The following is a 27,890-nucleotide window of genomic DNA, read 5'->3' on the forward strand; positions in this document are numbered from 1 at the left end:
ATAAAACTATAGTGCAGTTAAATAGAAACTATAGAAAATGCATTTCTATTACCTGCATCTTTTAGGTGGGGTGCTTGGTAAACCTGAGCAGTTTTGTAAGAATTTGAGCTGTTTAGGCAGTCAATCTATTTTAGAATTGGTCCTTCCCATGAGAGAATTACTTCCCATGAGTACATTTTTTCCACTCTCTTTCAAAGAATAGAGCAATTTAATTGGGGTGGGGGGGAGGAGGAAAGGTGGGAAGCATCTGAGCATTGCAGGCCTGGTAGGGATTTCTCTAAGTCTATATCCATAAACCTTTTTTTAGACATAGAATTATACCTTGTTACTCAGCTTTGCAGAACTGTTAGAGGCTGGGAAAATTTAAAAAAAAAATAAATCTAGAAACTAATTTCATTATGTTGCTACGGTAGTATTCTTCTTCATAAAGCAACGCATGGCCTGATGGGTTTCATCCCTTCCCTCATTTTCTATCTTGTCTCCTCCATCCCTGCGATTGGTACAGGCACTCTGTGTGTGCCTGCCTCTCAGGTGGGCACATTCTCTGAGCAAGAGAATGTGTTGAGTCTGTGCATGAGCTGCCTTGGGCTCCTCTGTAGCATCACAAATCCATGCATCTAGTTTCTTAGTATAGTGTGCTTGCAGGTTCTGTTGCTTTTGTATGTGTACTTTTGCACATCTTCATTTCATTACAGTGCTCAGAATGGTTCTGCATTCTGATCCTTATGCTCATACTGCTGATGAAGCTTCTAGGAGCTATATTTTGCTAATTAATTAATTCAGGATGGAGGTTAGCAAATAGTTCTTTTTCAAGAGAGTGGTCAGGTGTGGAATGGGCGGCCCAGGAAGGTGGTGGAGTCACCGTCTCTGAAGGTGTTTGAGCAACATTTAGATGTTGTTCTCAGGGACATGGTTTAGTGGGAAATATGGGCGATAGGTAGACGGTTGGACTGGATAATCTTAGAGGTCTTTTCCAACCTTGATGATTCCATGATTCCAATTTTCCATAGGCTGTGATTGCACTAGATTCAGTGGAAATTGGAAATATCCAGGAAATGTTTCCTGGAACATTTTATCCCTGCTTAGAGTTTTACTAATTTTTCATTTAGAGTACTTTGAATCTAGTATGTTCCATTTACTGTTTTTATTTCTGTTTGGTTTGCATGCTCTGATATAAATGCAAGAGCTGCCTCTGATAGGGTGTTTAGCTTAAGTAGTAAGGCATTAAATTAAGCGAAAGAAAAGTAGAAAATAAAGTATGCCAAAGTGAAGATGCTTTGAAAGCCCACTCTCTAGAAATTAAATAACAGTATCACAGTAAGGTCCATGGAGAATCCATAGCGCTGTGGAGGATACCAGAGGACACCTTGCTTCTGGTGACAGAGGCTGTGGCTGATCTTATAGGTTTATAAATGTATAAACTGCTGGAAGTAACTGCTGTGTTCTCTAGGCTGCTTAGTCAAGATTTTCTTGAAGCTCTGAACTGGCTGTCCTGCACTAGCTGAAATGATTCTGGACTGCTGTGAAGAGATAACAAGGCAGCCTGTGCATCTGCTTTTAAAACTACTCACATGTACCTTTGCATTTGGTCACTATGCTATTTTTTAAGTGCCTTTTATTAGAGAAGTATTGTTTTTTTTATCATAGCATGACTCTGTAAAATGTTTGATTAATTTTGGTCATGTTCAGGGAATATAAACATTTAGTTATCACTGGAATTTATAACTGGGAGATGGTAGTTTTTAATTTTGTTCTCTACCAATAAAAACCAAAGTAATTTTAATACAATTTATTAATATTGCATTAATCCTTCATCTGAAGTTAAATACTCGTCTTGTTACTTACCTAATGCTGAATTGCCCCTTCTTTCTGCCACTGTAGAGGGAATTTAGGACAACTAGGTTTCTACTTGGTTACTCTATTGGGGAGGCGATGCTTTCTCTTCCTGTCATGTAGTTTCAGAAGCGTAATGATGAATGATTTTCTCCACTTTCAGTCTGATCTGTAGCATTGAGGATTTTCTTGTCGATACTTTCTTCCTGTTTTGTCAAAGACAATTGTTTCTTCTTTATATATGAGTCTCTACAGATGTGACGACTATTTTGAAGTCACAGGTTGTGCTGATAAACCGTCTGCGTTCTTTTCAAGCTCAGTGATGCCCAGATATTATCTTTGATGCAAACGAAATTATCTTAAAGAGCATGACTTCATTATTTTGCAAAGTATATGTTCTGATACCCTCTGTTGCTAATTAAAGTACTGAAGTGTATGACTTCAGTAAATATTCTGTAATTTCAAATATCTTTACAATTGTAAATCTCATTTCTTAAATCTAATGAGATACAGAATTATTTTTATATAAACGATATTTTAAAAAGAAATGTCATTTCCTTTTAGAACTACTGATTAATCTACTTCTATTCAAAGAAGTGATAACTCATATCATAGTCACACTCTCATTAGAAAATAATTAGGCAGTTCTGGGGAGCCACAGTCTGTATGAGGTAGTCATAGATGTAGAATCTAAAGAACAAGCAAAAACTTGTAGTCAAAACTAGTTCCATGTTTTCCAGAAAATATGCCAAAACTTATTTTGATTTTATTATGATTTTATGCAGAAGCATTATGCATTTATTGTTTTCTTTTTTAGCAGGATGATTCTTGGTAACAAAAAACTGCATCAGGCTTAGTTCACTATCTTGGTACTAGCATTTTGGATGTCCAAATGGCAAAATGGGATTCTACGTAGCTAAATGTCAGTGGTATTTTGTTAAAAAATAGTCCTAATTTTTACCTATAAAATAATGGATTTTGAGGTGATAATCATTTAGGGAACGGACTCTGAAACAGGTGTTCCATAAATGTATGAGTTTTGCATTCAATAATGGTCAAAAGAAGCAAATACGTGATTAGGAGCAAAGAAGATGCCAAAGTAGAAAATATCATAATAAAATATCATTAAATCATTATGTAAGCCCATCACATTGCCTGAGTTGCATACAAAGGGTATGAAAGAAGAAGGTTTGGGAAGAGTGGAGGGGAGGATCTTGAATTACGGAGCAGCTTTCCTGTGAGGAAAGACAGAATTGAGTAGGATTCTTCAAGACTGAAAAACAGATGGCAGAGGGGGATACAGTAAATATCTATAAAATTGTGAGCCAGGAAGAAGGTGACAGCAGAATGACTGTTCACAGACATTTTCTGTATAAGAATCAAGGAATGTCATTTGAAACTACAGGGTGACAGCTGCAGAGCAAACAAAACAAGGTGATCCTTTGGAAAAGTGTTGTTATGCTCTGGAGTTTCATGCCACGTGGATACTGTAAGTTTCCATGTGCTCAAGGGCAAATTGGTTAGAATGGTGCAATAGAAATGAACTAGAAGTTGCAGAATGTATATGAATCCCATCTGGCTGTGTCAGAGGTGCCATTTTTTGGAGACCAGGAGACTGCCTGGGGGAAGAAGGAACTTTCTGTCTTAGCTTGTTTTTACGCTTTTCTTTGGATGTCTGAGCATGGCTGTTTCTCAGATATGGCATACTGGTGTGTGTGGATCTGTGATCTCTCCTGTTTGAGCCCTTCTAATATAATTGCACTCAAGTTCTTGGATCTTCCATGGGATTTCTCTTTCAGGAAGGATAAGTTGTTCTAGCTAATGTTTGCTTTAAGCATTTGGAAAAAAAAGCTGTATAGATGAGAAAGAGTAAGACACTGCATTCTGCTAATGGACTGAGTATTGGCTTATGATATATGCTTGAACATATACATGTGCTTGAACTAAAGCCTGTTTTTCAGATCATGTGGCTCATTGACTTGAACCTGGCTTTGAGACTCCTTCCCAGGCTGCGTAGGTGTAGTGTGTGTGTGGGTCCTTCTCCTCCTCTCGTATTTCTAGTCATAAATTCTTCCAGACAGAAAAAATACTTTAAAACTTTTTTTCAAAACATTTTACCTATGAAAGAATGTCCAGAAAAAGTCTAACAGAGGTGAGGGAAATGCTTTTTTTCTTCTAAGATTAAAAATATCCACAGCATTTACCAGCCATTTAAATAGACTCTGACAGTAATTTCCATTCCAACTCTTGTTTACAGTAAGCTGTCTAATTCGGTTGGTTTGGTATTGAAAACATCTCTGGGACATTAACCACTCGTTGTGTTGTTAGGCCTTTGGAAGTTTGAGTATCCTGATCTCACACATGATGGTAAAAGCTGAGCACTGGCACAGCTTTCTGATGGCTGTGGATCTCCTCCTTGGAGATCTCCAGAAGCCACAGGCCGTGGCCATGGGCACCCTGCTCTGGCTGTCCCTGCTGGGGCAGCGGTTGGGCGGAGGGACACAGAGGGCACTGCCAGCCGCAGCCGCTCTGAGAAGCTGCACAGCTTGCACTCAAAAGAACCAGAACTGCAGAATTCCTGCGGTACTTGTGCCTGAAAATTGTTTGAAGGACGGAGGCAGGGAGGGTAGGAGAGACATATCATGTCATCTTATTAAAACAAGGGAAATAACGAAAGTTAGGTTGGCCTTCCTTTGTTTAAATGTTCTGTGACAAATAAGAATCTCTGTAGTCATCTGTTGTGGCTTTTTGAGAGTAAGATATAGGAGCTGTCTCAGTTTAAGGAATGAATTTGAGTTTTTTCATGGTACAGTGCAAAAATACATGATGTTATTTACTAAAAAAATAGGGGCCTGCCTTTCTCTTTGATCAAAAACAAGGAAAAAAGTGGAATAGTGAATTCCGCTTCCATCTATATTTCCTATGATATAATTTTGAAGCTAGAAATATAAATACATTCTGAATGTCTGAATGAAACAATCCAAGAATTCTTGAAGCCACTTTAACCAGGCCTCCACTGAAATCATAAACCTTGCATATATGGGCTCTGTTGCATATTATATAAATATGACTTAAGCTCTTTTCCTGCTCACAGGAGCCCATGTTGGCAGAGGAAAGCAGGGCCAGTTTCCATGGCGACGGCGAGGCACTGTGAGGAGGCCTGCGGTTGGTATTTTTATGCAGGCGAGGAGATGCAGACCTACATTTTTAGCTAGGAAATGTTTCAAACCGCAAAAACATTTAACAACGGTTATAAACCTATTGAAGAGGTAGATCTGCCTAACAGTGGAAACAGAAACCTCTTGTTTGCTTTTTGCAATAGAAAATTTATTTTCATTATGTTTCTCTGACGTTACCGAAGAGCACTGTTGAATACATACACAATTATTACTGATGGATTTACATGGAAATCAGAAGGAATTTTCTGTACTTAAGAGGTTTTGTGCTGTGGCAAAATAGGGACAAAACAGGCTAATTTTTGGCCCAGCCTTTTAGCTTTTTCCATCTACTTTTTAACCTCCTCCAATCTTGTCTTTGAGGACTTTAAGAAAAATCTCATTCTTTACGGCAGTCTTATCTCTATATTTATTTTCTCTGGGTTATTGGAAGATGATCCTTACTTGCTTGTTCTTTTAACCTTCTGTTATCATTCAGTGGGACTTAATGTATATTTTTTTATTTTTAGCACAATCGTAAGGATGAGGAGAACTCTTATTCTGACTTCTTTATTTTCTTTTTCTCCCTGGCACTGAACATGTTAAAAGATACCAGGCCCCTTATTAGCTGAAGGCTGCTCAGTAAAGTTTTACATTGCTCCTCTCTGTATGTTTTTGCCTGCCCTTTGTGTGTTAGGTACTGTCAGTATTTCTTTAAAAAAAAAAAAAAAATGGTTGTAGCTGATGTGCAGATTCCTAAATGCAAGTCAGATGAAACTGGAAAAATTAGGGATATCTGTTTTACAAAGTGTCTTCTGTGTACCTGTGAAAGTGTTCACATGGCAGGCTGGGACATTACACAGAGGTAAAGATAGTGAAGATGTGTTTAAAACAGATAAAAAAGGCTGCTTCGTCTGTCTTCCTGGAAGATATATCTCTTGAAGAGAAGAGATCTGAGAAGATCTTCAAGGTAGTTATTTTCCATTGATATTAAAGGAAAAGTTAGGAGTGAGGAAACATGATATAAAGGTATCAGGTAGCTTTCTAGAAATGTTGCAGTTGCATTTGGTTACTAAATGAAGGAGTCTCTAAGGGAAAGGAGTTCTGAAGCCTGCTGTTTCTCTCTTATCTTGGAGTGGTCTGAGGTGAAGCTTTGCTCATCTCTTTGCATTTCTCTATGCCACCTACACTATGAAGTTCTACCTTGGTGAAGTGGGATGTTCTGGGAAGTCAGAAACTTCTGAGAAGATAAACCTATCTGGAAGCAGTATTCTTCAGAAGTGTGAAAGGCTCCGTACATCTCAATGAATCATCTTTCTTCCCCAGCCCTAACACTGTACAGCTAATCTGTATCTGGTATTTCCTAGCGGGAATTCATCAAATATCTAAAGGGAACTGATTTTCCCTTACTGGGACCCTTATGGAAATCCAAGTGGACTAAGTGAGGGGGAAGCAACCTCTTTTTTATGTTTCACACTCAATATCAACCTGAATTAAACACAGAGGCATTTTACTGCTGCCCAAGGCTTGGCTTCCTTGTCATGCTAATGATTTAAAGATGTCTTGCTTAATAGTGGAATATCCCCACCTCATCGTGCATTCAGCTTCTGTTTCACCTTCTGAGAAGTTTAGCACTTTCAAGTTTTCTATTAAATGAAAACCTGTGTGCATAACGAATGCATATATATCTTGATTCAGGAGCAGAAAAATGTATTTGCCTGTGCAGTTACTATCAGTGCATAAGGTGAGATGAGCCTGCTCGGTTCCTCTCCTGAAACAGTGATACAACTCAGAGTTTCCTTCAGCTGTTTTCCATCCATTGTTGCTGGTAGCCTACGTAGCTTCTTGAAGACTTCACTGAGGCTTGTCAGATAACTGAGCCAATGCCAGAGTAGACTTTAGCTGACTTTGGCACTGACTCAGCTCAGTGAAACTCAAGGCAATACATAACAAACATATGTAGCATGTCTTAGTTTTAGCACCAGTCAGATCAGAAGCTGTGCCACCACAACACCTCAGTATTTCCATTTTCATCAACAGTAAACTGAAAATGTTCCTTGGATCTCAGTTTCTGCTCTTCTAGTATACAGTGGATTTGAAGATATAATATCATCATCCTTAATTGTCCTGAGGAGTTCAGCACCAGCCTGTTTCTGTTTTGAATTGTGCCATACTGATTGTCTTTGACATTTGACTTCTGAAACCTGAAATCTTGAAAGTTCTTCAGTTTTTGTAAGAGTTCTGCCTAGTGGTCAGGTGCGGATACAGGTTTAATTGCGAGAAAGAGGTGAAATAGGGGTGATAGCTTCCCACTAAGTAATAGTTGCTATCAACTTCCTGTTGTAATTTGGGTTCAGAAGTTACCTTTGCTAAATGATCTTGTCTTTCTTGAGGCTTACAAATTACTGATGTAGTGTGGGAAGCTTCAGTCACAGCACTCTGGTATCAGGACACCTGGTTGTGGAAGGATCTTATTCTGGGAGGCAGGCTCATCCTTGCAGTTACATCTTTTTTACAGGAGCAAATGTCCATCCGGGATGCTGTGACAGCTGGGATTCCTTGAGTGTTTTTTCACCGTGGATTAGAATCTCTGTTATTGTTAGAAATAGGAATGTTCTGATAAGTGAGTCATCCAGCATCCATGCTGTGAGATAAAGCACACCAAGGGCAACTCTGATGGTTGGATAATCCTTGCTCTCAGACTTGCTGACACGAAAGAGATTCTGAAAACCTCATAAGGACTTATCACAGTTTTTGGTGACCAAAACTGGCACATTCAAGCCAGCTGGGCTGGCTGGACAGGGCTCTAAAATACTTCCCCAATTTTCCCGAGGCAGCCACTGCTTGGTGAAGGTCCAACTAAAGGAAAAGACATTAAGCTGCAAGCTTCAGACAAAATGGAGAGCTTCAAAATGAGCCCTAGAGCCCATAAGGTGAGTGGTTGATAGGAATAAGGACTTGAAAGGCATTTCCTTGTCAGTGTTCAATGAGCAGAACAGCACAAGGAGGAGTAATGACCTCTGCACTGTAGGAATGTGTGACAAGATAGGACTCTGAATGCAGCTGCTTTTGGGAAGCATATGGTATGACATTTGCATCAAATAAATAGAAGATACCATATTCTGTAAGAGACACAGATGGTGATTGGGCAAGAGATCAGTTCTAACTTTGCATTAAAAAGTAAAAAAGCTAAGGTGGGAAATTTATTCTGAGAGCGAGGCACTTGGAAAGACTTATTTTTCTCAGAAACTGAAGCTATTGTTTTCTTCTGTGTCAGTTCATCAAACAGTTATCCCAATAAGTGGTTTTTCCATGTATTTGAGCAGTACTAATTGCTACCACCTCTACAAACACAAGGAAATAAAAAGACTAAGTCATAAATGCCATGGTGCATTACTCAAGAAGAAAATGAAGAAAGCCTCATTGAGTCAGTCTTGCTACAGTGTGAAAGTGCACATAGTGGGGATGAAAAGTCAGTCTCTAAATTTATCAGCCAGCATCATTTTAGTTGGTGTCACCGTTTTGGATTGTAACTCAAAGCTGAAGAGTGGTCATGGTCCTGCGTCCAGAAGAGGTTGCCAGCTGCCTTTTATTTTTACTGCTATGAACTATCTCTCAGAGTCGGGAAAGCTCAGCTACGACTGTGCAGACTTGTGCAGACAGGAAGAAAATACCTTGTTTGTGCTTACAGGCTGCTCATTGCTTGATCCTAGCTTATTGTCAGCATCCAGGTTTTAAAATTACTGCGATAGAAGAATGGATTATGAACGTTTTTCACCCCCAAGTACAAATGCAGCCTTTACAGTTTTTAATGCTGTATTTATTAGGGAGAGTTGTGAGAGAACAAGGGGTAGTGGCTTTTAACTAAAAGAGGGGAGATTTAGCTTAGGTGTTAAGAAGAAAGCCTTCCCTCAGAGGGCAGTGAGGCCCTGGCACAGCTGCCCACAGAGCTGTGGGTGCCCCATCCCTGCAGGCGCTCAGGGCCGGGTTGGATGGGGCCCTGGGCAGCTGAGCTGGTGGGGGGCAGCCAGCCCAGGGCAGGGAGTTGGAACTGAAGGGTTCCTTCTAAGGTCCCTTTCAACACAATCTGTTGTGTGATTCTGTTAAAACCAGTGACTCACTATTTGAATGAATTGTCTTGAAACACATATACCTGAAATTTGACCTTTTTCTCACCTTTGACTGATGCTGAACTTTGCAATTACTTCTTTTATGAATTTCTGTTATGAAAAGGAATATTTCAATTAATATGAATGAGTAGATATGCTCGTATATTGTACTTGCCCACATATATTGTATCCAAATGGAAGAATTGTAGCAGCTTTCAAAAACTGGCACCATTTCTTTGAATGACACATATTTGTAACACGACTAATATTGAAGGTAAAAAGTTTTGAAATTTTATTTAGTTTGTTTCTATTATTTACTGTTACTACTTTGTATTTGCTGCAGATAACAAAAGTGTGCTGACTTAATAGTGTAACCTAATTCCTTCAGGCTCTTATCTTTTTTTGTTTCCTGCCTTCCAATTGTGTTTCCCAGTATTTATCCCAAAACAGTTACCTTCATCTCCCTGCCCTATAGATTTAGGTTTCCAAACAGTAAGTAGGCATGGAGATGAAAAATGTTAGGTTTTTTTTTTTTTTAAATTTAACATTGAGATGATCATCTAAAATTGGGATTACATTTTCCTAGGGTGAGACTCGGGGAGAAAAATAGCAAAGGATGTGCTGCTGCTGGCAGTGTTTGATTAACTAGTGATGAATTACAGTTTCACTGTTCTTATTAAATCTTTTCTAGTAGGCTTTTAAACAAGTAAAAAGGGCTCTGAATGCTGTATTTGTTGATTTATTCCTGCTCAATATACATGTGTATTTAGTATATTTAGTAGTGCATGTATGTTTATATTGACTCCAAGGAAGCTGTTGGCTTTTATTGTTGAGGTGTTGGTTGGGGAGATGTTCTGACGCTAGATCTACTTCTTCCAAAGGGGCAAGTAGCTCTCTGGGAGGGCAGAAGATGCTTCTGCAGCCTCCCCTCCACAACTTGCAAATTTGTTGCTAGTAGCAACTGCAAGATACTGAAACCACAAGCAGCAAGTTTTCGGATTGAATCTTATTAATAGACAGACTAGAAACACTATAATTATTGAGACAAAGAGAAAGTCAAAAATTGAATACTACAGCGTAGCATACAGAAAAGAAAGTAAAAAGTTAATTTCCATTTAGATACTTGTGATTCATTCTGTTGAAAGTAACCATCAAAGAGCTTAACTATAGTAACAGGGAAGAAGAAGTCCGAGAAAACAGTAGCAATGACCTCAGCTGCCTGCCAGCGTTTCCTGTAAGGTCCTCCAGTCAGTCAGAAGTTGAAGTCCTTCCCAGAGAGATGCAGCCACGCAGTGTGAGTAGGGACTGTTCTCACAGGAGAATTTGGAGAAGGTGACGCATCAGTGGAGGCTATGAGACTGTTTTGGTTTTTTTTTCCACCAGGTTTTTAGTGTTTTTGTGGAGCAGTGACTTCCAATGGAGGTTTCATTTAGGCACCCATTCGGGAGCATATACACAAGGGCTGCTCTAAAAGTAATGATTGCTGTTTTATTGTGTTGGCCTGTGTCATCAGAGGTGGATGTTGGTGGTATGGCAGTAGAAGTTGAACCTTCCCACAAATATCCTGCTATATTTGGTTGCCGTGTGACAGATGGCAGCTGAGGGGCAGGTCTGACAGAATGGGGTCTGACATGGAAGTGTGGATGAAGCAAAGGTGTGGAGTTGAATTCCTCCATGTGGAAAACATTGCAGCCATTGACATCCATCGTCATTTGCTGATGGTTTGTGGAGACCAACCAGCGGATGTGAGCACATTCACTCACTGTGTTTCAGCAGTGGCGATAGCGACAGTGGGCCACCTTCCCTGGTGCAGATGTTGTGAGCATGGCATGCAGGCTCTTGTCCATCTCTGGAGAACATGCAGAGCTAATGGTGGTGACTGTGGTGAAAAATAGTGTTTTGTAGCTGAGACTTTGCTCTATCAAGTACTTATTGTGCTCTTTGTTGTAGTTTTCACTGAAATAAATAAAAAATTGGTTTTGGAGCGACCTGTTTAAGAAACTGTTCATTTTCCATAGATCAGCACATATTCCACAGGTGTATTTCTCCTCTTTGGCTTTTAGAAATTGTGGTGCAGTTTTTTTTTTAAATAATTTTCTCAACCTTTACAACACTTCACTGCAGGCTCAAACTGTGGGCGGTTTGTGTGCTGCTGAATGCACTTCTAGGAATTTTCTTTTCATGTCCCTAAGTGATTCTGTGTTTTTCTAGGCTGTTGACTTTTTCCCTGTGCTAGCCTGTCAAGGAGAACTAGTCTGGAAGGCAAAACTTTACAAGAAACCAGTATTTGAGGAGAAAACATAAGTTCAGTTAAGAGTGAGGCTTCCTGGATAGATTTGGCATATGTTTTGCCACCGTAGGAAAATTTTCACATAATTGCAGCTGTTTGAGAGCACAGTTTGGAGGGAGACTTTTAGAGCTTGAAAACATTTGTTTCTGGAACCTCGGTCTTACTGTCTCAGAGAAAATCCATAAAAGCAACCTTTTCTGATGTACCAACCTGGCAGACTTCACTGTTTCATGTCAGATGTAGTTTGTTATAATTTTAGGCTGCTGCTGGTTCCTTTCAGCTCTGCAGTGGGCTCCTACTTTGGCCCTGCTGATCTCATGGCGGTGAGAAGTTCAGTTGATGGGTTTGTTATTCCTCATGGCTATGTAATCTCCAGCCCTGAGGCAAGGGAGTGACTCCATGGAAAAAGATGTCTCACAGTGCTGCCAGGCTGAGGTGGAAGCATGAGGAGGCTTGCAGCACAGGCTGCTTGAAATTGTATTTATTTATAGTACTCATTGTTTGGAAAGGAAGGCAGAGTTCCTTGGCACTTTACTTCGACACTGGTGTACACTAAAGCCCAAGGTTGCCTCCAAAAGGGTGAAGGGAATGAGAAGTTACTTCTCTGTGTTGGTATTTGGTTGAGGTAGCAGAAGCCATTGTGTTTCAGCCTCCTTTGCTCCAGGAGGGGTTTCCGCTAGCACTGTGGTGGATACTGTGATGTTAACCGTCCCAATGGGATGATAGTTTTATTTGATAACAACCAGATGTGGTAACTGCTTCATGCTTGTGACACAGCAGCAGTCTGTTATTTTTATGCATGGATATTCTAGAATTGGAAAGTGTATTATTGTTCAGCAGTGGTATAAGAGCACTAATTGACCTTTTTGCTTAAATAGGGTGCCTCAGCAAGTTTACTCAAACAGCCTATCGGAGCTAGTTAAAAATGTGTCTCCTTATAATCTACTTCCTTCTTTGATTGTAAAAACTGTAAACTAATCTGTGGTATAATTACAAATTATTGTAATATGGAATTACAAATAATGTATAATTATTATTAAAATTTAAAATTATTTGTAATTCTAACAAGACATTTAAGATCTTATTTGAAATACATTGTTTTGTTCCTTGAGCAAGAACTTAGGGGTTGTTTTGATCTCTTACGTTTTTTTCTGCTTGATCTATGCATGTATTTATTTTGAAAACCTTCATTTCAGTCTGTCTCACATTCAAAGAGCTTACTGTTAGCAGTCACTTGTCTAATTAAGCTAAATCTGCATTTGGGAAAAAGAATAGGCAAGAGTTCAACTAGTAAAGCAGACACCATTTGGGTACAAGAGGAAGAGGTCCAAATAATTGAATCCATGAACAATTAGTAGTAGCTGGAAGAGACTTGTGTATAGAGATTTCGGACTTCAAGCTTGGCAGCACCTGGGAGTCCTGCCCTGAAGCATGAAAGCTTTTGCCTTCTGGAGCTGGAGGGAGGCATTGCTGGAGCTCCTTCCAGATGGATCCACACCCACTCAGAGCTTTTGTGAAGCTCACATCTCAGCATTAGGGGGCTTACAGAATGTTTCTGCTGGTCCTTAGCCTCCCCCCACCTCCTTGTTTTTCTCTTCAGTCTCTCCCCAGAGAGCCTCTGTGGGCATGTCAGGAGATTCATAACATTGTTAGAATACTGTTGTTTCCAAGTTTTATCTTATTAAATACACAAAGGAGTCATTTAACTTCTTTTTAATCACATTTTCTGTCAGCAAATAAACTTCCCTGGATTTGTGCATTTGAAAATCTTAAGGATGGTTTTTTTCTACCCCTATGTTGGGGCAACTCTTAGCCTACTCTCATGAGTTTCTGGCTCCCCCCAACATTTTTGTCATATAACTCAGTTTTCACTTTGAGACAGTGCCCTTCTAAAGGCAAGAGAATCAAATGCAGGCATTAGCTGTGTTCAGGGTGAAGTTTTGTTACCAAAAAGTAATCTTTAAATTAATAAATCCAGTAGTTCATACTTCCTGCAGTGTTCACAAAGGTCCCCTCCTGGGTAGGCCTTCACACATGGAGAACACCATGCTGTTTTTTTGCTTAATCTCACCGTATAGCAATCTTGCCTGCAATGCATTCTTACTCTATTGCTATTGCTTACTATTCTTACTATTGCTTGATAGTAACAGTAAAAACATCTTTTTCATATGATGAGGGTTTTGGATGAAGAGGCCTGAAGCCTGTTTTACATGTTAGTCACGAATGATTCATCTGCTGAGGAAGAGGAAGGCGTGTCTGAGGAGGAGATGGCTGCCCTGGGTCAGCCCGCAGTGTGGCCGCGTTCCCCCGGCTGGGGCGGCTGCCTCAGGAAGGACACAGGGCTGCCCTTCCAGCAGCTTCTGGCTCTTGGCCTTCCTGAGTCAACGGCGGTTTTGTGGGAGCCACCAGTAGGCTTTTGTGCCGTGACTTCTACTGATCCTTACTTGAGTCTAGGTGTGCTTCCCTCGTCTGTAGTGTCCTGGAAGGAAAAAAAAAAAAAAAAGCATCTTGCAGAAAGAAGTTACTTTTATGTAGTGTTTTTCTGAACTTGACTCAATTTGTGTAGGGTGTGGCAGTGAACAAACACTTCCCATTCATTCTTCTGTTCCTCTCAAGATTTTATAGATCTCTGCTGACTGTTTTCCTGACTGAGGAATGCTGGCATGTTCAGAAGCTTCCCATATGGAAGGCATTTCATGGTTTTAGCCACCCTCACTGCTCTTGTTTTACCTTTTCCAAAATAGAAGCATAGCAAAACAACCCACCACAACAAAGCTGGACACCTCTTCCTGAATTTGTCATGGTACAGTTTATTCAACATGTGCAGGTTTTAATGTTATGCTTATTGCATAACCCTGGAGCAGTATGGTCTAACCGTGATCTGTGGGGGACAGTAAAATACAGTTTGAAGTCATTTTTTTATTTCTTAAAGTGGGTGACTGATTTTCCCTGAGACCCCTTTCAGCACTTAGCCATATTCAGCTTTGTGTTTGCTGTATGGCAGAAATGCTTCAGCTTTTCTTTTGTTAAATTAAGCAATTCCCAGTTAAAAATAGAATTTCTTTGTATTTTGTTTGGATTGTGGTGTGTTTAATAAGGAGCAATTAAAAGATAAAAACATCCTGACTAGTGTTTGCTAATTGTTTGTTGTTACTTAGTTAATACACTTGTAAGGTTTGTCACTGTAGCCTGTGGAGGTGGTCAGTCCTCTGCATGCCCACTAACAGAACATTGCGAATCTAGAAATAGTGTCTCATCTTCTTATCATCAAGTATTTATGCTTGGATGATGATGAATAACCTAGTAATGGTAGACCACAGAGTACCAAGTGATTACTGCAGAAAAAAGAAAAACAGATTTAGTATATGCGAGTGTGTGTTGCATAACGCATGTCATTACATCCAACATTTTAGGAAATTAAGAAGAGTAATAACTCGAAATAATGCGGCTGTTGAATAGTTTATGGTATGATAGTTTTTTTTGGCAATTACATTTCTGAAAAGGGAGCGGAGGTTAGCATGCCTATTTGTTACTCACAACTTTCCTAATGTCTGAATTGTTCATGTCGAAGATGTGTAAAAGCCCACTTCAGTGAAAAACAAAGTCACATTTTAAGAAGTTCTATACTATAGAAGGAAATCTAGGCTGAATGAAGTATATATTCATGTCATACTTCACATAGGAAGATACTGTTGCAACATAGATAGCATCTTATCTTTCCAAATTAAGGACTAAGAAATAGCAAAACTGGAGATCTCTTGCGGATTGATGCCTCAACTCAATATTGTGAATTGTGTCAAGGCAGAAGAGCAAGCATCAGTGATGCTAGGATGAGCCACTGAACTTGTAGGCAGAATTTAAGCAGCCGAAGCAGTGCTGAAGACTTGATCTTCACCTATACCTCAGAAATGTAACAGTGAACATAAACAAACAACAGTGTCCCTTGCTAAACAAAAGCAAGCAGATGGCAAAAGAAGCCAGTGATACAGAATTAGCAGTCAGGCTGGTGTCTCAGAGCAGCATTTCTTTCCATCGCCTTCTTCACACAGTAGCATTTAATTGCTTTAAAAGGTACAAGCAAAGCTGAAAGAACAAAGGTCTTTCTCAGTTTAAATCAGTGTTTTGTTACTTGCAGATAAAACCATAAATCACCTCAGAAGGAAATAAAGTTATGTCCTTCCTTCCTGATGTGCGCAAAGGAAAATAGGAAAATGCTCCTGAATTCTAGGATACTGAGTGCACGCAGATTGTAGATAGGAAAAAATAACCCTTTTCAAACCCAAATCAGATACAGGAGCTTGAGAAAGATGGAGAAGTGGCCCTGTTTTGCTAATTGGTTTCCTTAGAAATAAATTCCTTCCTCTTGGAGGGAAATTCTTGGTATTCCTTGACAGTTGCTTCAACATGATTGACAAAATGTATAATGCTTCCAATTCCTTTCAAAGCATTGCTTTTATTCTGTAAATAAGTAGCTCTAGTAGTTGTTTGCTTAAAGAACAAAATCAGCGCAGTTTCAGTCGATTTTTTTTAATTATTACCTGCACCACATTGCCTAAGTCTACCCTTCAGTTACTGATTTTGCTGCATTCGTGTCCTTTTACCTGTGACCAAATTAATAAAACTAAAACTTAATCCAAATGATGTAAAATGATGGTACCATCCAAAACTGTGGATATAAGCACTAGACAGTGTTTGAGATATATTATTATAAGTGCAGGTTCTTTTACTGTGTTTTATTTAACTTCTTTTTTATTTGTAATCTTTCAGTACTTTATATGATATGTGATCAGGGTATACAAAATGGAATTGTTCTCATTTAATGGGGTTGCAAGGTTTGTAATGCAGAGCCTTTCACAGAGATTTGTTTATAAGAGGATGAAAGCTTTCTGCCAACATGGGCAATTGGTTTGCTGACCGCTTGAGACCAGACTGGTGGAAACGCATTATCTAAGGTGTAGGGAGATGAATGGTGGTCTGAGGATGCACTGTACCTCCTTTTCTCTATGTCCGTTTGTTTTTCTCACGTTGTACAACATGGAGACACCTGTTAGGAACAGAAGAGGAATGATAAAGGCAAAATAAGGTAGAATTTATGGAAGCAGGAGCACATGGAAGTATGTTTGTTCTTTGCCTTATGAATGGCTCCCTTCTCTTGCTTCCGTTCTGTCCTAAACTTTACACAGTTAACGATTAGACATATTTATGTACCTTGGGTAGGTTTCTCTCCATAACGTATTGTCTTGTATAACCACTGTATTTCATTAATAAATCAGTTCCAAGTGCTCTTTTTTAAATCTGGCCATTTACTGAAATAATAGAAGAATGTTATTTTCTGAAAGAAATATCAGGCAGATAAATTTGGTAAGCATGCAACTTCCAGTAATGTCCTTTAAAGCAAAAGCACAATAGCAGCTGCTGTGCAGGCGGTGCATGTTGCCAGTGGAATTTATTTCTGATCAACTGTGTACTCTTCTACTCCAAATGCTCTTTCTTGAATAATCACAGTGTGTAAAAAGAAAGAAAAAGTAGTGGTGGGCAATGGTGAGAAGAATGAATAGAGGAGTATGGATAGACGTAAATACATTTTTTATTTGTGACCAAGGAAGTACTTGATTTTAAGTTTTAGGAGATTAAAAATTAACAAACTGCAAGGTTTTTTTCCAGTTGTAGTTATTTGAATGAGAAAGTACTGTAAATTTGGTGTTTTTTTGAGACAACTTAGATCTGAAGGATAAATTTGTATGCAAATTGTAGTAGCTCGGGTGTCACATATACTTCAAGATGTTTTGCAAGTATATAATTTTGCAATTATGTATTTTTATTCTGCATGAAGTTTGAGTATTAAAAATAACATAGGAGCAGTACCTGAGATGTTGGAGAAGGTTTTCTTGATTATTTGACAAGCAAATATGCTGCAACTCTAGATTCCATTTTAAAGTGTACCAAAAATACCAGACCAAGCTGCCCAGGGCCACATCCAGCCTGGTGTTGAACGCCTCCAGGGATGGGGCATCCACAGCCTCCTTGGGCAACCTGTTCCAGTGCGTCACCTCCCTCTGTGTGAAAAACCTCCTCCTAATATCTCACCTAAACCTCCCCTGTCTCAGTTTAAAGCCATCCCCCTTGTCCAGTCACTATCCACCCTTGTAAACAGCCGTTCCCCCTCCTGTTTATATGCTCCCTTCATGTACTGGAAGGCCGCAATGAGGTCTCCCCGAAGCCTTCTCTATATACTTAATAGGATATAAAATGCTTCAAATAACAACGTCCATTTTCCTATTTTTTTAGAACTATAGATGAAAGACACCTAGAAAACTACTTCTTGGTTGGTGTCAGTCTGGTTGCTGTTTTTGTTTCTTTTTCTCCTCCATTTAGCATGTGCACAAGAGTGCTGTATGTGCTCTTGAACTAAATCGGAAGATTAATTTTTCTCTTTCTTACTAGTAGCAGTTTTTTGCATATTGTGTACTGACACAGCTTTTTGTAGTCCCAACAGCAGCTACAGATAGGGAAAAGTGTGTTAAGTTGCCTGGTTTATTTTGGCATCATTAGAAAATGGCTTCTTAATAGGTATTAATGATATTTTTTCTCATTCAGCTAGCAGGAAAGAGATTTTAAATAACTCAATTTTCTCGGTGTCTTTTAAAAAATGTTTCTTCTCAGTCATGCTGAGAACATAGGTCTCAGATCTCAGTTGCTTATCAGTAATTCAAAATTCTGGTCTCTATCAGGAGCAAGCTGCCCAGGGAGGTTGTGGAGTCACCAGAAAAGGGTAAATGTGACACTGAGGGGCGTGGTTTAGTGAACATGGTGGTGATGGGTTGGTGGTTGGACCAACCTATCTTATCTTAGCGGTATAATCCAACCTTTATGATTCTTGTACTTTCTGTGTCTTGTTCTTGTGAATAAGTCCAAATTCACTGGAAACTTGCTTTTGTTGCAATCAGGTGCCCTCCTGGGACATCACAAGATGATGGTAAAGATACCAGTGAGGACATGAGATTTCCCAAGGTGTTTCCCCTCTCCTCTGGACAGCCAGGCTACCTGCTGACCAGACTCTTCACTAAGCATCTTCTCTTTCACCTCCAGGCCAGAGCCTCAGCAGAAAGCTCCCTCAGCACCTCCACCCCCACCGCCACCCCCACCTCCACCCCTGCCGGAACCAACCCCGCCAGAGCCAGAGGAGGAGATCCTCGGGTCTGACGATGAGGAGCAGGAGGATCCCGCGGATTATTGTAAAGGTGGGTGCAGTCCTGTGCTGACTGCTGGGGCAATTGGCATCATGCACATTTTCCACATGATTCTGAGGGAGGTTTTTAAGGACCTGGTCATTGTTTATGGAACTTACACAGAAGTTGTGAAAAACTATTTGCATAACTGTCTTCAGCTCAACTTTTTCACTAGCCATAGCTTTTGCATGCATTTTGCAATTAAAAGATACGTAAGGTACTATATGTCTGTTCTAGTTATAAGAATAAACTTTCCTTGATTGATATTGATTGTAAGAGAAACAAATATCCTAACTAAAATATGTTTGTATTACTCTAATACACTATACATTCTAAAATACCTCAATGCATTTGACATCAACTAAATATGTATTTGAATCTATATATTCTCTTTCTCATACACATACGCCTGTACAAGCGTATGATACATGCTTCTTTTTGTACATTGTCTTTCATAGATCTCAGCATTGTTTGATGTTCTCTGCATTTTTATTTTAGTCTGTGATTTCTTTAGCTTTTGTAGTTACCTATGTCGTTGTTAATACAGATTTTAATATAAGAGTAACAGGTGAATGCAGGTAGCTTTTTGCATAAAAACAGGACTGCAGTACAAGAGTTCAATATTTTAGTTTGGTTCAGTGTTACACCTAATGCTCCAAGTCTGTTCCCATTAGGATAAAGTATACAGTGTATTCAAGAATCGTCATAGGTAAGAGATCTGTCAAAATTTACTTACTGCCTTGAATTAATTTTTTAGTACAGCCAAAAGACACTGACGTACATTGACTTAATCTGTTATTCCACGTTCCTCAAATCAAGAAATATTTTCTATCAAATATGATGCTGTCTTAACTCTGAAAGTTCTCTGTAAGCCTGCAGATGTGCCATTTTAGGAATCCTTTCTCCCAGCTTGGAATAAGCTGTTCTGTATTTCCATATCAATAATTGGAAGTGACATTTTCTTCTCAGTGTGGGAAGTAATAGTAATACGTGATATTTCAAGTGTTGAAGTGGGTTACAAATTTCAATAGTGAAAACCAAATGGTAAACTCAAGTTAGATTTTGAAGTCTGCAGCAAAGGAAAGAAAAACTCATAGGGAAAACATGTTTGTATTAAATTTTCTGTTGCAACATGCTTATTCCTTATGATAACTCTTGGTACCTGTAACATCTTTCATCAGTAAGGATGGATTTGATGTTTAAACATCTGCATCTACTTGAGATTAAGCATTTCTAGGCCCTGCTTAATTCTTCCCTGAACTAAGGACTGCATTTAATTTCAGGTAATCCATTATTGTCTGTGTTCCATTATCTTTTGCAAAATATCACCATCTGGAGTGGCTAGATCACAAAAAGAAGAAAGAAACAAATAAAATCTAAATGTATTGTTTGCTTGTAAGTCACCTGTTCTAGAGTCCCTGTAACTCCAGTCAGTTGTCAGTAAAGTGCATGTCATGTTAAGAATACTTGCAGGTTTCTTCAGAAATTAAAGGGAGCTTCCATACATTGGAAGGCCATTCTGCATTCCTATAATCTCGAAGTTCTGAACTGATAGAAGTACATTTAAGATGGTTCTCAAGCTCTGTCTCACTCTGATATCATAATCATTTGTTTCTGTGAGAACAGCATTTTTGCTGCTCCAGTGCGTGTTTTCTCTAGCTGTAACTTCCAGTAAGATGGATCAGAATGCTTCCTTTTTTAAATGTTGCTAAGGTTGAACTGTGGAAGGCCACCATGTTATGTAAGAATCTGAATGGAATAGCTGGATTAGGAAGGTCTGGAACCATATAGATTTTGTTTAATTTATCTGAGGACCAAATAAGTTATTTAGTAAAGAATTGCAGGGATGGCTTTTAGAAGTATTATTTCCAAATTTCTTTGAAAGATGTTTTATTCATTTGAGTATGTTTTACTGTCCTGGGTAATGTTTATGAAGTAAGAGATAAGTATTTGGAAACCATCATAGTTTACTGAAGTCTCTCTTTTCTTTCTAATTTGATTTCCCAAGTAGCAATCTCCCAGGATTTTTGAGTGAGACGCAGAGCATACTTCATCTATTCTCAACCCCAGTCTGAAATTTCGTAGGAGGGCAATTTTGTTGAGGGTTTATGTTAAATACATAGTACGTTTTTATAATATACAAATATATACACATATGTAGTGTGTACGTATATAAAGTGAACATTTTACCTGTTAACAAAAATATTCAAATAGTGATTGCTATAGTTACTGATTCTTTTATATACGTATATATATGTGTGTATATATGTATATATATATTTTTAAAAGAATATTTTACCATGAGCTGAGCTCCCATCTTCACCACATTGCATGCTGATTAGTAAATAGTTCCCAGTCATAGTAGTATTTTTCATCAGGAAATTGGATTAGTTTATCACCTGATGTGAAAGAGAAAGCCTGTGTTCCCCTGGACCTTCCTCCAGAGCCTGTTAAAATTTCTGAAATGGCTGCTATTGATGCCACTGAATTTAGATTAAATGCTTTTCAAATGTTTATTTGTTTTGAGAAATGGAAATATCAAAACTCCAACTATGTGATTTTTCAAGGGGTACTTAGTGCAGTCCTGACACACATGGAGATTTTTTTGAAGAGTTTGTTATGTCATGGATGTAATTGGAATTCTTTGCTTCTCTGATCATCTTCTTTGCCCCCTGGAGATGTCTCCCATTCATCCAGTTCACAAAGGGAATAATTCCCTATACAAACATAGAACTAGCTAGCTACAATTACCAATACATTCAGGAGACATTTAGAAATAATGATCTCATTTTTTCTGACCCTCTTTCTTGAGTGCTTGTAGCTAGCTAGCTGTGTGAGAGACTTTTTTTTGTGTGTGCTGTAGTGAATAGCACAACAGATTTTTTGTTACATTATCAGTAGTACCACTTACACATTGTATACTTTCAAATGCCAGTGTTGTTTTTACAAAAATACATCATTTCTCCCAAACTTCTAATTATGCTTTCTGATTGTTAGTATTTGGAGCTAACTTCCATATCACGAAGAACTTAAGTAATTGCATTTGCCATAGGATTACACTGGTCTTTAAAATGCACTTAACTGTGTTGTTACCCGATTGTTCACAACCTATGCACAAATAATACGTTGCCAACAGCATCAGAAGGGGTCAAGGAATAACACATACAGGAACAGTAAGGAATATTTCCAGAACTGCTCCTGTTGTGGCGTAGGACAGTAGAAAATATCTTACGAATTTCTTATATACTAATGAGTAAATATATGTTGTTGTATTGTTACGATTAGTTATGTGTCTTGTAGAGGCCAAAATAGCCCAGCTTTAACATTCATAGTTATTATATTATCATCTTTTAGCCATTATTCTTGCTATACATAGATTTTACTAAAATCACTCATCAACCCCTGGTTTATTGACTTGAAGTCAGTGTCTTTGACTTCTTCTGGAGCGCGTTCTCTCTTGTCTGTGCTGGGAAAAAACTACCACAAGTTCTCAGTTTTGACCCTTTGAAGCACAACTGTGCCAAAGGATATCTTCAGAGAAGCAGACTTAAACAGCACTTTTTAAACAAAACTGTTCATAGAAACATATATTTGTCTGTCTAAATTCTTCATTGTTGAGTGTTAATGCTGTTACTTAGTCAAAATGTAAATAGTTTAAAAATTACTTGTAGCCTTTGTTTTACGTGCTTAAAGGCCTGCTTATACCTTTCTTGCTATGCAAAGGGCTGTGTAAATGATGTTGTTTTCCCGTGGTCATCCGAAATTTGGGAAGAAAAAAAACCTCTCCTAACTCCAATGTGTTGCTGGAAATCTGAGATTCCTGTATTCCTCACAGTAGGTACCAGATTTGATAAATCAAGCACACGCTCCTGGAGTTCAGGTTCTACGTTTAAATAGTTGAAGCATATGTGTGTGATGCATTGGCATACATATTCATTCTTGTCCAGGAACTCACTAATATATGCTAATGTTCAATGGTCATACGACCACCTGCTTCCTCCCCTTTATTTCTCCTTCGGCTTCATCACAGTGACTTTTAGCCGACCTTAAGCTGTTTTTCTTCATTTGGCAAATTTCCATTGCTTGTTATGCCATAATAAGCAATTTTGTATCTTGGTGCACTGTAACTCCAAACAGTTTATGTGAAATTCAAAAAAAAGCCCTTGCACCTGCTGGATGCAAAGATAAAAGTACTCAGTTGTGAGTTCAGTGCTTCTCTGAAGCCAGATCATTGAGAAAAAAAGGGCTGTTCATATACCAATCAAAGCTCAACTGGAAAGTTTTAGAACTAGCTCTCATTGATGCCTTTTACCAAACTAATATATGCGTCCTTAAATGAATTTATTGATTCCTATTGCTCAACCAACCTGTATCACCATGTTGTCCTGAGCAGATATAATTATGTTCAGAAATGATTGAATAGAGCCATACGTTTAAGCAGATTGTAAAACACGTCAGAAATTTTTGTATTGTTTAATTTAAAATCTGTGTGTAGACAGGTGTTAAAACTAGGTGTTGTGTACTTTTATGCAGAGGATAAAGCTTCATGCTTTGTCTCTGTTTTCTTGCAGTGATATATGCAGGACAAAAATCAGAAGAAATGATGCTATGGTACTGAACCGTGTGTGAAAGATTTTTACATAATCCTTGCTGTCAGATCAGCAGACTTGATGTGTTTAACTGATGTAAACCTTTTCAGTAATAGAAAAGTAGAATAATGTACTTGCTCTCTTAACTTTCCTCTCACATCTATTACTTGATCATCCTGAGTTTTATGGAAAGAATTTATCGAAGAATACTTTTTGTTTGTTTGTTTGTATTAAACCAGTTGGTAACTGTTTTAATATAATCATATTCATCCAGATTTTGAAATATTTTTATCCTCAGCTGTTTCAGCAAGGATGGCCAAGCAGAAATTTAAATCAGTAGTTTTGTTTTGTTTTTAATGTTATTTCATATCAGCAATATATTATCCAAGCTTTAGAATTCTGTGAAACATGTAATCTTTATAATTCTGTCGTGTAATTGTATTAAATTTATTAGTTTGCTCTGGAAGGCTTTGTGACAAGCTCACCAATAAACTCCTGACCTTCTGTCAAGGCAAAAGATGCTACTAGCAAAGAAAGGATATAAATATTTTTAGATTTGATGCCGCTGTTCCACAGATAAGAAAGAGATAAGAGCCCACTCCCTGTACTAAATCCAAGGAATTAAGTAATAAATTGACATCGTTGTTTGAGCTGGGCTCCGGTTCGGACAAGGTTTTCGGGAGATCTCAAAACAAATACAACAACTTAGGGGAAGCAGTCTTTTCCTAATTTGAAGTGGAATAATCAGTAGTGAAGGGTTCTGCCAAAGGTCAGTTGAGTGTGACATTCTGAAAGACCAGAAGGAGCCAAAGAGATAATTCCTTGATGCTTGGCAGATGGGCAACTCTTGGAGAGTTGTAGCTGTATTATTTTTAGCAATTTAGTTAAAATTGTGAACATTTATTAGTGTGTTAGGTCCAAATAATAATCTTGTGTGATCAGCTTCTTTTCCTAAGCTTAAGAATGCCTCTTAAAATAGGAAGGATATGAAAAAGCTTCACAATGGAGCTGTGGACATCACCTCTACCTCTTACGGCCACTTCACACTGTGTTGAAACCTGAGTTCCAGCTGTAGGGTTGGCCTTTCTGACAGTGGGACTTGGGGCACCAGTTGGGACTTTGGCGATGTGGTTGTGCAGATGGCCTGCAGATGGGTTAAAATGCGGTCTTGGGCAAAGTCTGCAGCTCCCTGCTCCCTCTGCTTCATCACTATCAAAGCCTCAGACTTGAGAAAATGCACTGCTGCTGTGGTACAGGATCCAAGCAGAAGAACATCACTAAATTTGACATTGTTCTTAATATTTTCTGGTGAGGTATTTTATTGCTGCCTTTTTTAGTAGAAAGCAAATGGGAATTAAAACAGTCTCTGTTGAGTTTTTGCAGTCATCCAAGAATATGTTGGCTGAAGAATATTCAAATATGATAAAGAAATAACATAGATCTTTCTTGTATGCTCCTTGAAGTAGAAGATAAGCCTGGGGAAATACAGAACAGATGGTAATGTTTCCACAAATGAAAGTCATAAAGGAGAAGGACCAATAAACTCTATAGTATGTACAGGGCACGAGTATTTTCCCTCCAGGTCAAGTAAGGCAGAGTTTTTAACATTAGAGTTAATGTTTCTTTTTAAATTTCCTATATATAGCACAGGACAATTTGAAAAGGAAAAGTTATACTACGAGGAAAAATTATTCTGCAAGATTTAAATGAAAAACTGAGTGGTACTGTTTGTTTCCTGACTAATCTTCTTCTGCTTTTTTTTTCATGAAAGGTGGCTATCATCCAGTGAAAATTGGCGATCTCTTCAATGGCAGGTATCATGTTATTAGAAAGCTAGGATGGGGACACTTCTCTACAGTCTGGCTATGCTGGGATATGCAGTAAGTGAACGACTTATTTCCATGCACTTGATTTTTTTTTATTTTTTTTTTTTTTGGCACATGATAAACTTATGTAGATGTATGCAGTCTTTTTCTGCAGGAAGGTGTCTGTATTAAAATTTTGCTCTTGGTTAAGGCTGTAATTTATAAAACTTCTCAGAAATGTGTAACTATTCTGTTTGACAGATTAGCTTTGCCTATTGAATTTACATGTTGTCTTGAACATGTGAGAGTAAGATAATATTTTTGTTTCTGTTGCATCTTTAATGAAAAAATATAATTACTGTGATACCTCTTAAATACGTTAGCTTCAAGGAGATAAAATATTTAATAAGACAGACAATTAACAAAATGTTATTAGAAGTTGCTTTTCCGTGTAGTTTCAGTTTTGTAGTATTCTAGCAGAATACGTTAGGTAATGAAATATTGTATTTAAAATTTCCAAACTTCAAAATGTCTCTTTTAGCTTTGAGCACTTGTTGAAGATATTTTGGTTTTGTTTTTTCTAGGGGAAAAAGATTTGTTGCAATGAAAGTTGTAAAAAGTGCCCAGCATTACACAGAGACAGCCTTGGATGAAATAAAGTTACTCAAATGTGTACGTATCACTCATGAAGGATGGTGTTCAATACCAGCCATAACAGTAATAACAAATAAAATTAAAAATGTAGTGGGATATATTGTTTAAACTTTTTTTTGCTAAGCAGCTTATTTGTTATGTTACTGTGACTTCTAAAGCTCCAAAATATTAACATCGGGCAGAAAGCAAATTCCTTGGTGTTTTCATGTCAGTCGTTCCCTGAAATGTCTGCCTTTATGCTCTTGGTTTAGGTTCGTGAAAGCGACCCTAATGATCCCAACAAAGATATGGTTGTACAACTAATCGATGACTTCAAAATTTCTGGAATGAATGGAATACGTATCCTTTTGAAAACATTGCATCTTCAGTAATAGTGATCTGTGGAGATAAGTAAGCTCTTCGTTCTGGCTATTTTTAGGTAGACTTAATTTAAAACAGTAGTGCAGAAACATCAACGTAAGTGTAGATGGAAGGAACAGTCCAATATGTGATGCACTCACTGGGGTCAAATAGCTCAGATTTTTAAAATACAGTGCAAAATAAAAATTAATAAAAGACATTAATCCTGTCACAGTCTATTAGAACTACAAAGGATAAGATTGTTTAGAAACAGCAGTTTTACTGAAAAGATTAGTAATAGGTGAGGCTTACAGTATGCATGTTCTGCTCTAGACTAGTAAGGAGAAAGAGTTAGTGTCGTGAGGAAGTTTGTTTCTGTTTTCTTCGGTGACGTGTGAGGGTGTGGAAAAAGTTTTCTTATTATGTTTTTTTTTTGGTTTTTTTTTTTTTGGCTACATGACCTTGTGAGTTTTTTGGCCAAGATTTTAAAGATTTTTATTCTAATGCTGTGAGAGAGGGAGAGGGGGATGGAGAAAGAGGTGCAATATGTGACAGAGCATTGTTCTCAGGGAAAAGTTGGGGCCTATGAATATATTTTTATACTTGACCTAAAGTGAGTTATCCTTGCTAATTGTATTTTAGCAGCTTATTATGTTACTATTCTTTCATTGACATAAATACAACTGGTATTTATTTGTATGCTTGTTGTGTCTTGGAGAACTAACAACTGTCCTCATTGTTCATACTACTCAACCAAGAGAGCTCCTGCTCTACTGAGCTCAAGATTTTGGTGATGTGCCGTCAGTCTTCAGAAGATTAGTTTAAGATATTCCTCACCGTCTCTGGTCCTCCAGGGGAGGAATCTAGGAGATGACTGCCAGTGAATTTGAAAGCATCCTCCCGGGAAGAAATGTTTGGTTTTTGTTCCACCCATCTGTCTGTTGACATTAGTTATGAAGCCTTAGAGTTTGTAATAAGAAAGAAGGGAGAGTATGGGGACATGTATTCTCATTTGCAGAGTAGGATCCTAACCGTTTTCTCTCATTTTATTTGGTGCCTTGTTGCTTCATTGGTTAGCTATCATGCTAGAAAGCTGCTTCAATGTCAGTGAAGCCAATGTAATCTGCTTTTTTTGTAGGTTTTATCATCAAATTACCATGAATTAAAATAAACTATACAGTTGCTTGCAGTCATTTCAACTTGTTTAGAAATGATTTATGGCCAAGGAACTTGTTAATACAATGGGGCAAAGAACCCTAATTGGGGTTTTTCAGTGTTGTTGGACTACAAAAATATCTTTGAGCTGAAATGCTTCCTGAGAAGTACTATATAAATATCTCTATTGTCTGTGTTCGTTCACTAAAAAAATAATGTCATCAGAGCACTTCAGCTCTTAAGACAACTGTTCTAGTGAAAACTAATTGAAGTTATTTTTAGAAATCAGAGATTTTAACTTGCTGTTTTCATTGTAAAACAGTAATATGAAGTGGGGAATAAGAAAATGTATTTATACCTATGTGTAGAAATAATTTTTATTGGTTTAATGGAGTCGTTTCTTGGTAACATTCTTAAATTATTGGTGAGATACACATGTGTTAAAGGTAAAAGCCATTTCTGAAGAAGATGATGAAGGGTAAACTTTGTTACTAATAGTATTTTGAAAACGTATCCAACTATAGCATTTATGTTGACAAAGCCAAAGGAAACTCTACTGGTGAAAAATAACAACTCAGGTAGCTTTGCGTCAGCAGATTAAAATTGGACATCTGATAGTGATTTATTCTATTTCAGTTTTACCTTCATGCTGAAAATTCTGGCAGTTCAGAAGTTGGTTTATATCGAAAGCAAATGTTTTAATTACTGGGAGAGAAAGGTATAATAGTCACC

The 27,890-nt window shown here is 38.1% G+C and overlaps 1 protein-coding gene across 5 annotated transcripts in view; it reads left to right on the plus strand.

Moving 5' to 3' along the window:
* Positions 1 to 27,890, plus strand: part of SRPK2 (SRSF protein kinase 2) — a gene marked incomplete at both ends in the record, with an annotated part of 131,902 nt that overhangs the window by 72,278 nt on the left and 31,734 nt on the right. For all 5 annotated transcript variants that reach the window (XM_079549721.1, XM_079549724.1, XM_079549725.1 and 2 more), the window contains 4 exons: positions 18,477 to 18,628; positions 24,977 to 25,085; positions 25,595 to 25,682; positions 25,916 to 26,003. In XM_079549721.1, coding sequence (XP_079405847.1) covers positions 18,477 to 18,628; positions 24,977 to 25,085; positions 25,595 to 25,682; positions 25,916 to 26,003 — 437 coding nt within the window. The remainder of the gene's footprint in view (positions 1 to 18,476; positions 18,629 to 24,976; positions 25,086 to 25,594; positions 25,683 to 25,915; positions 26,004 to 27,890) is intronic.

This window comes from Tetrao urogallus (assembly GCF_951394365.1).
Source record: "Tetrao urogallus genome assembly, chromosome: 1".
Classification (NCBI taxonomy): Eukaryota; Metazoa; Chordata; class Aves; order Galliformes; family Phasianidae; genus Tetrao; species Tetrao urogallus.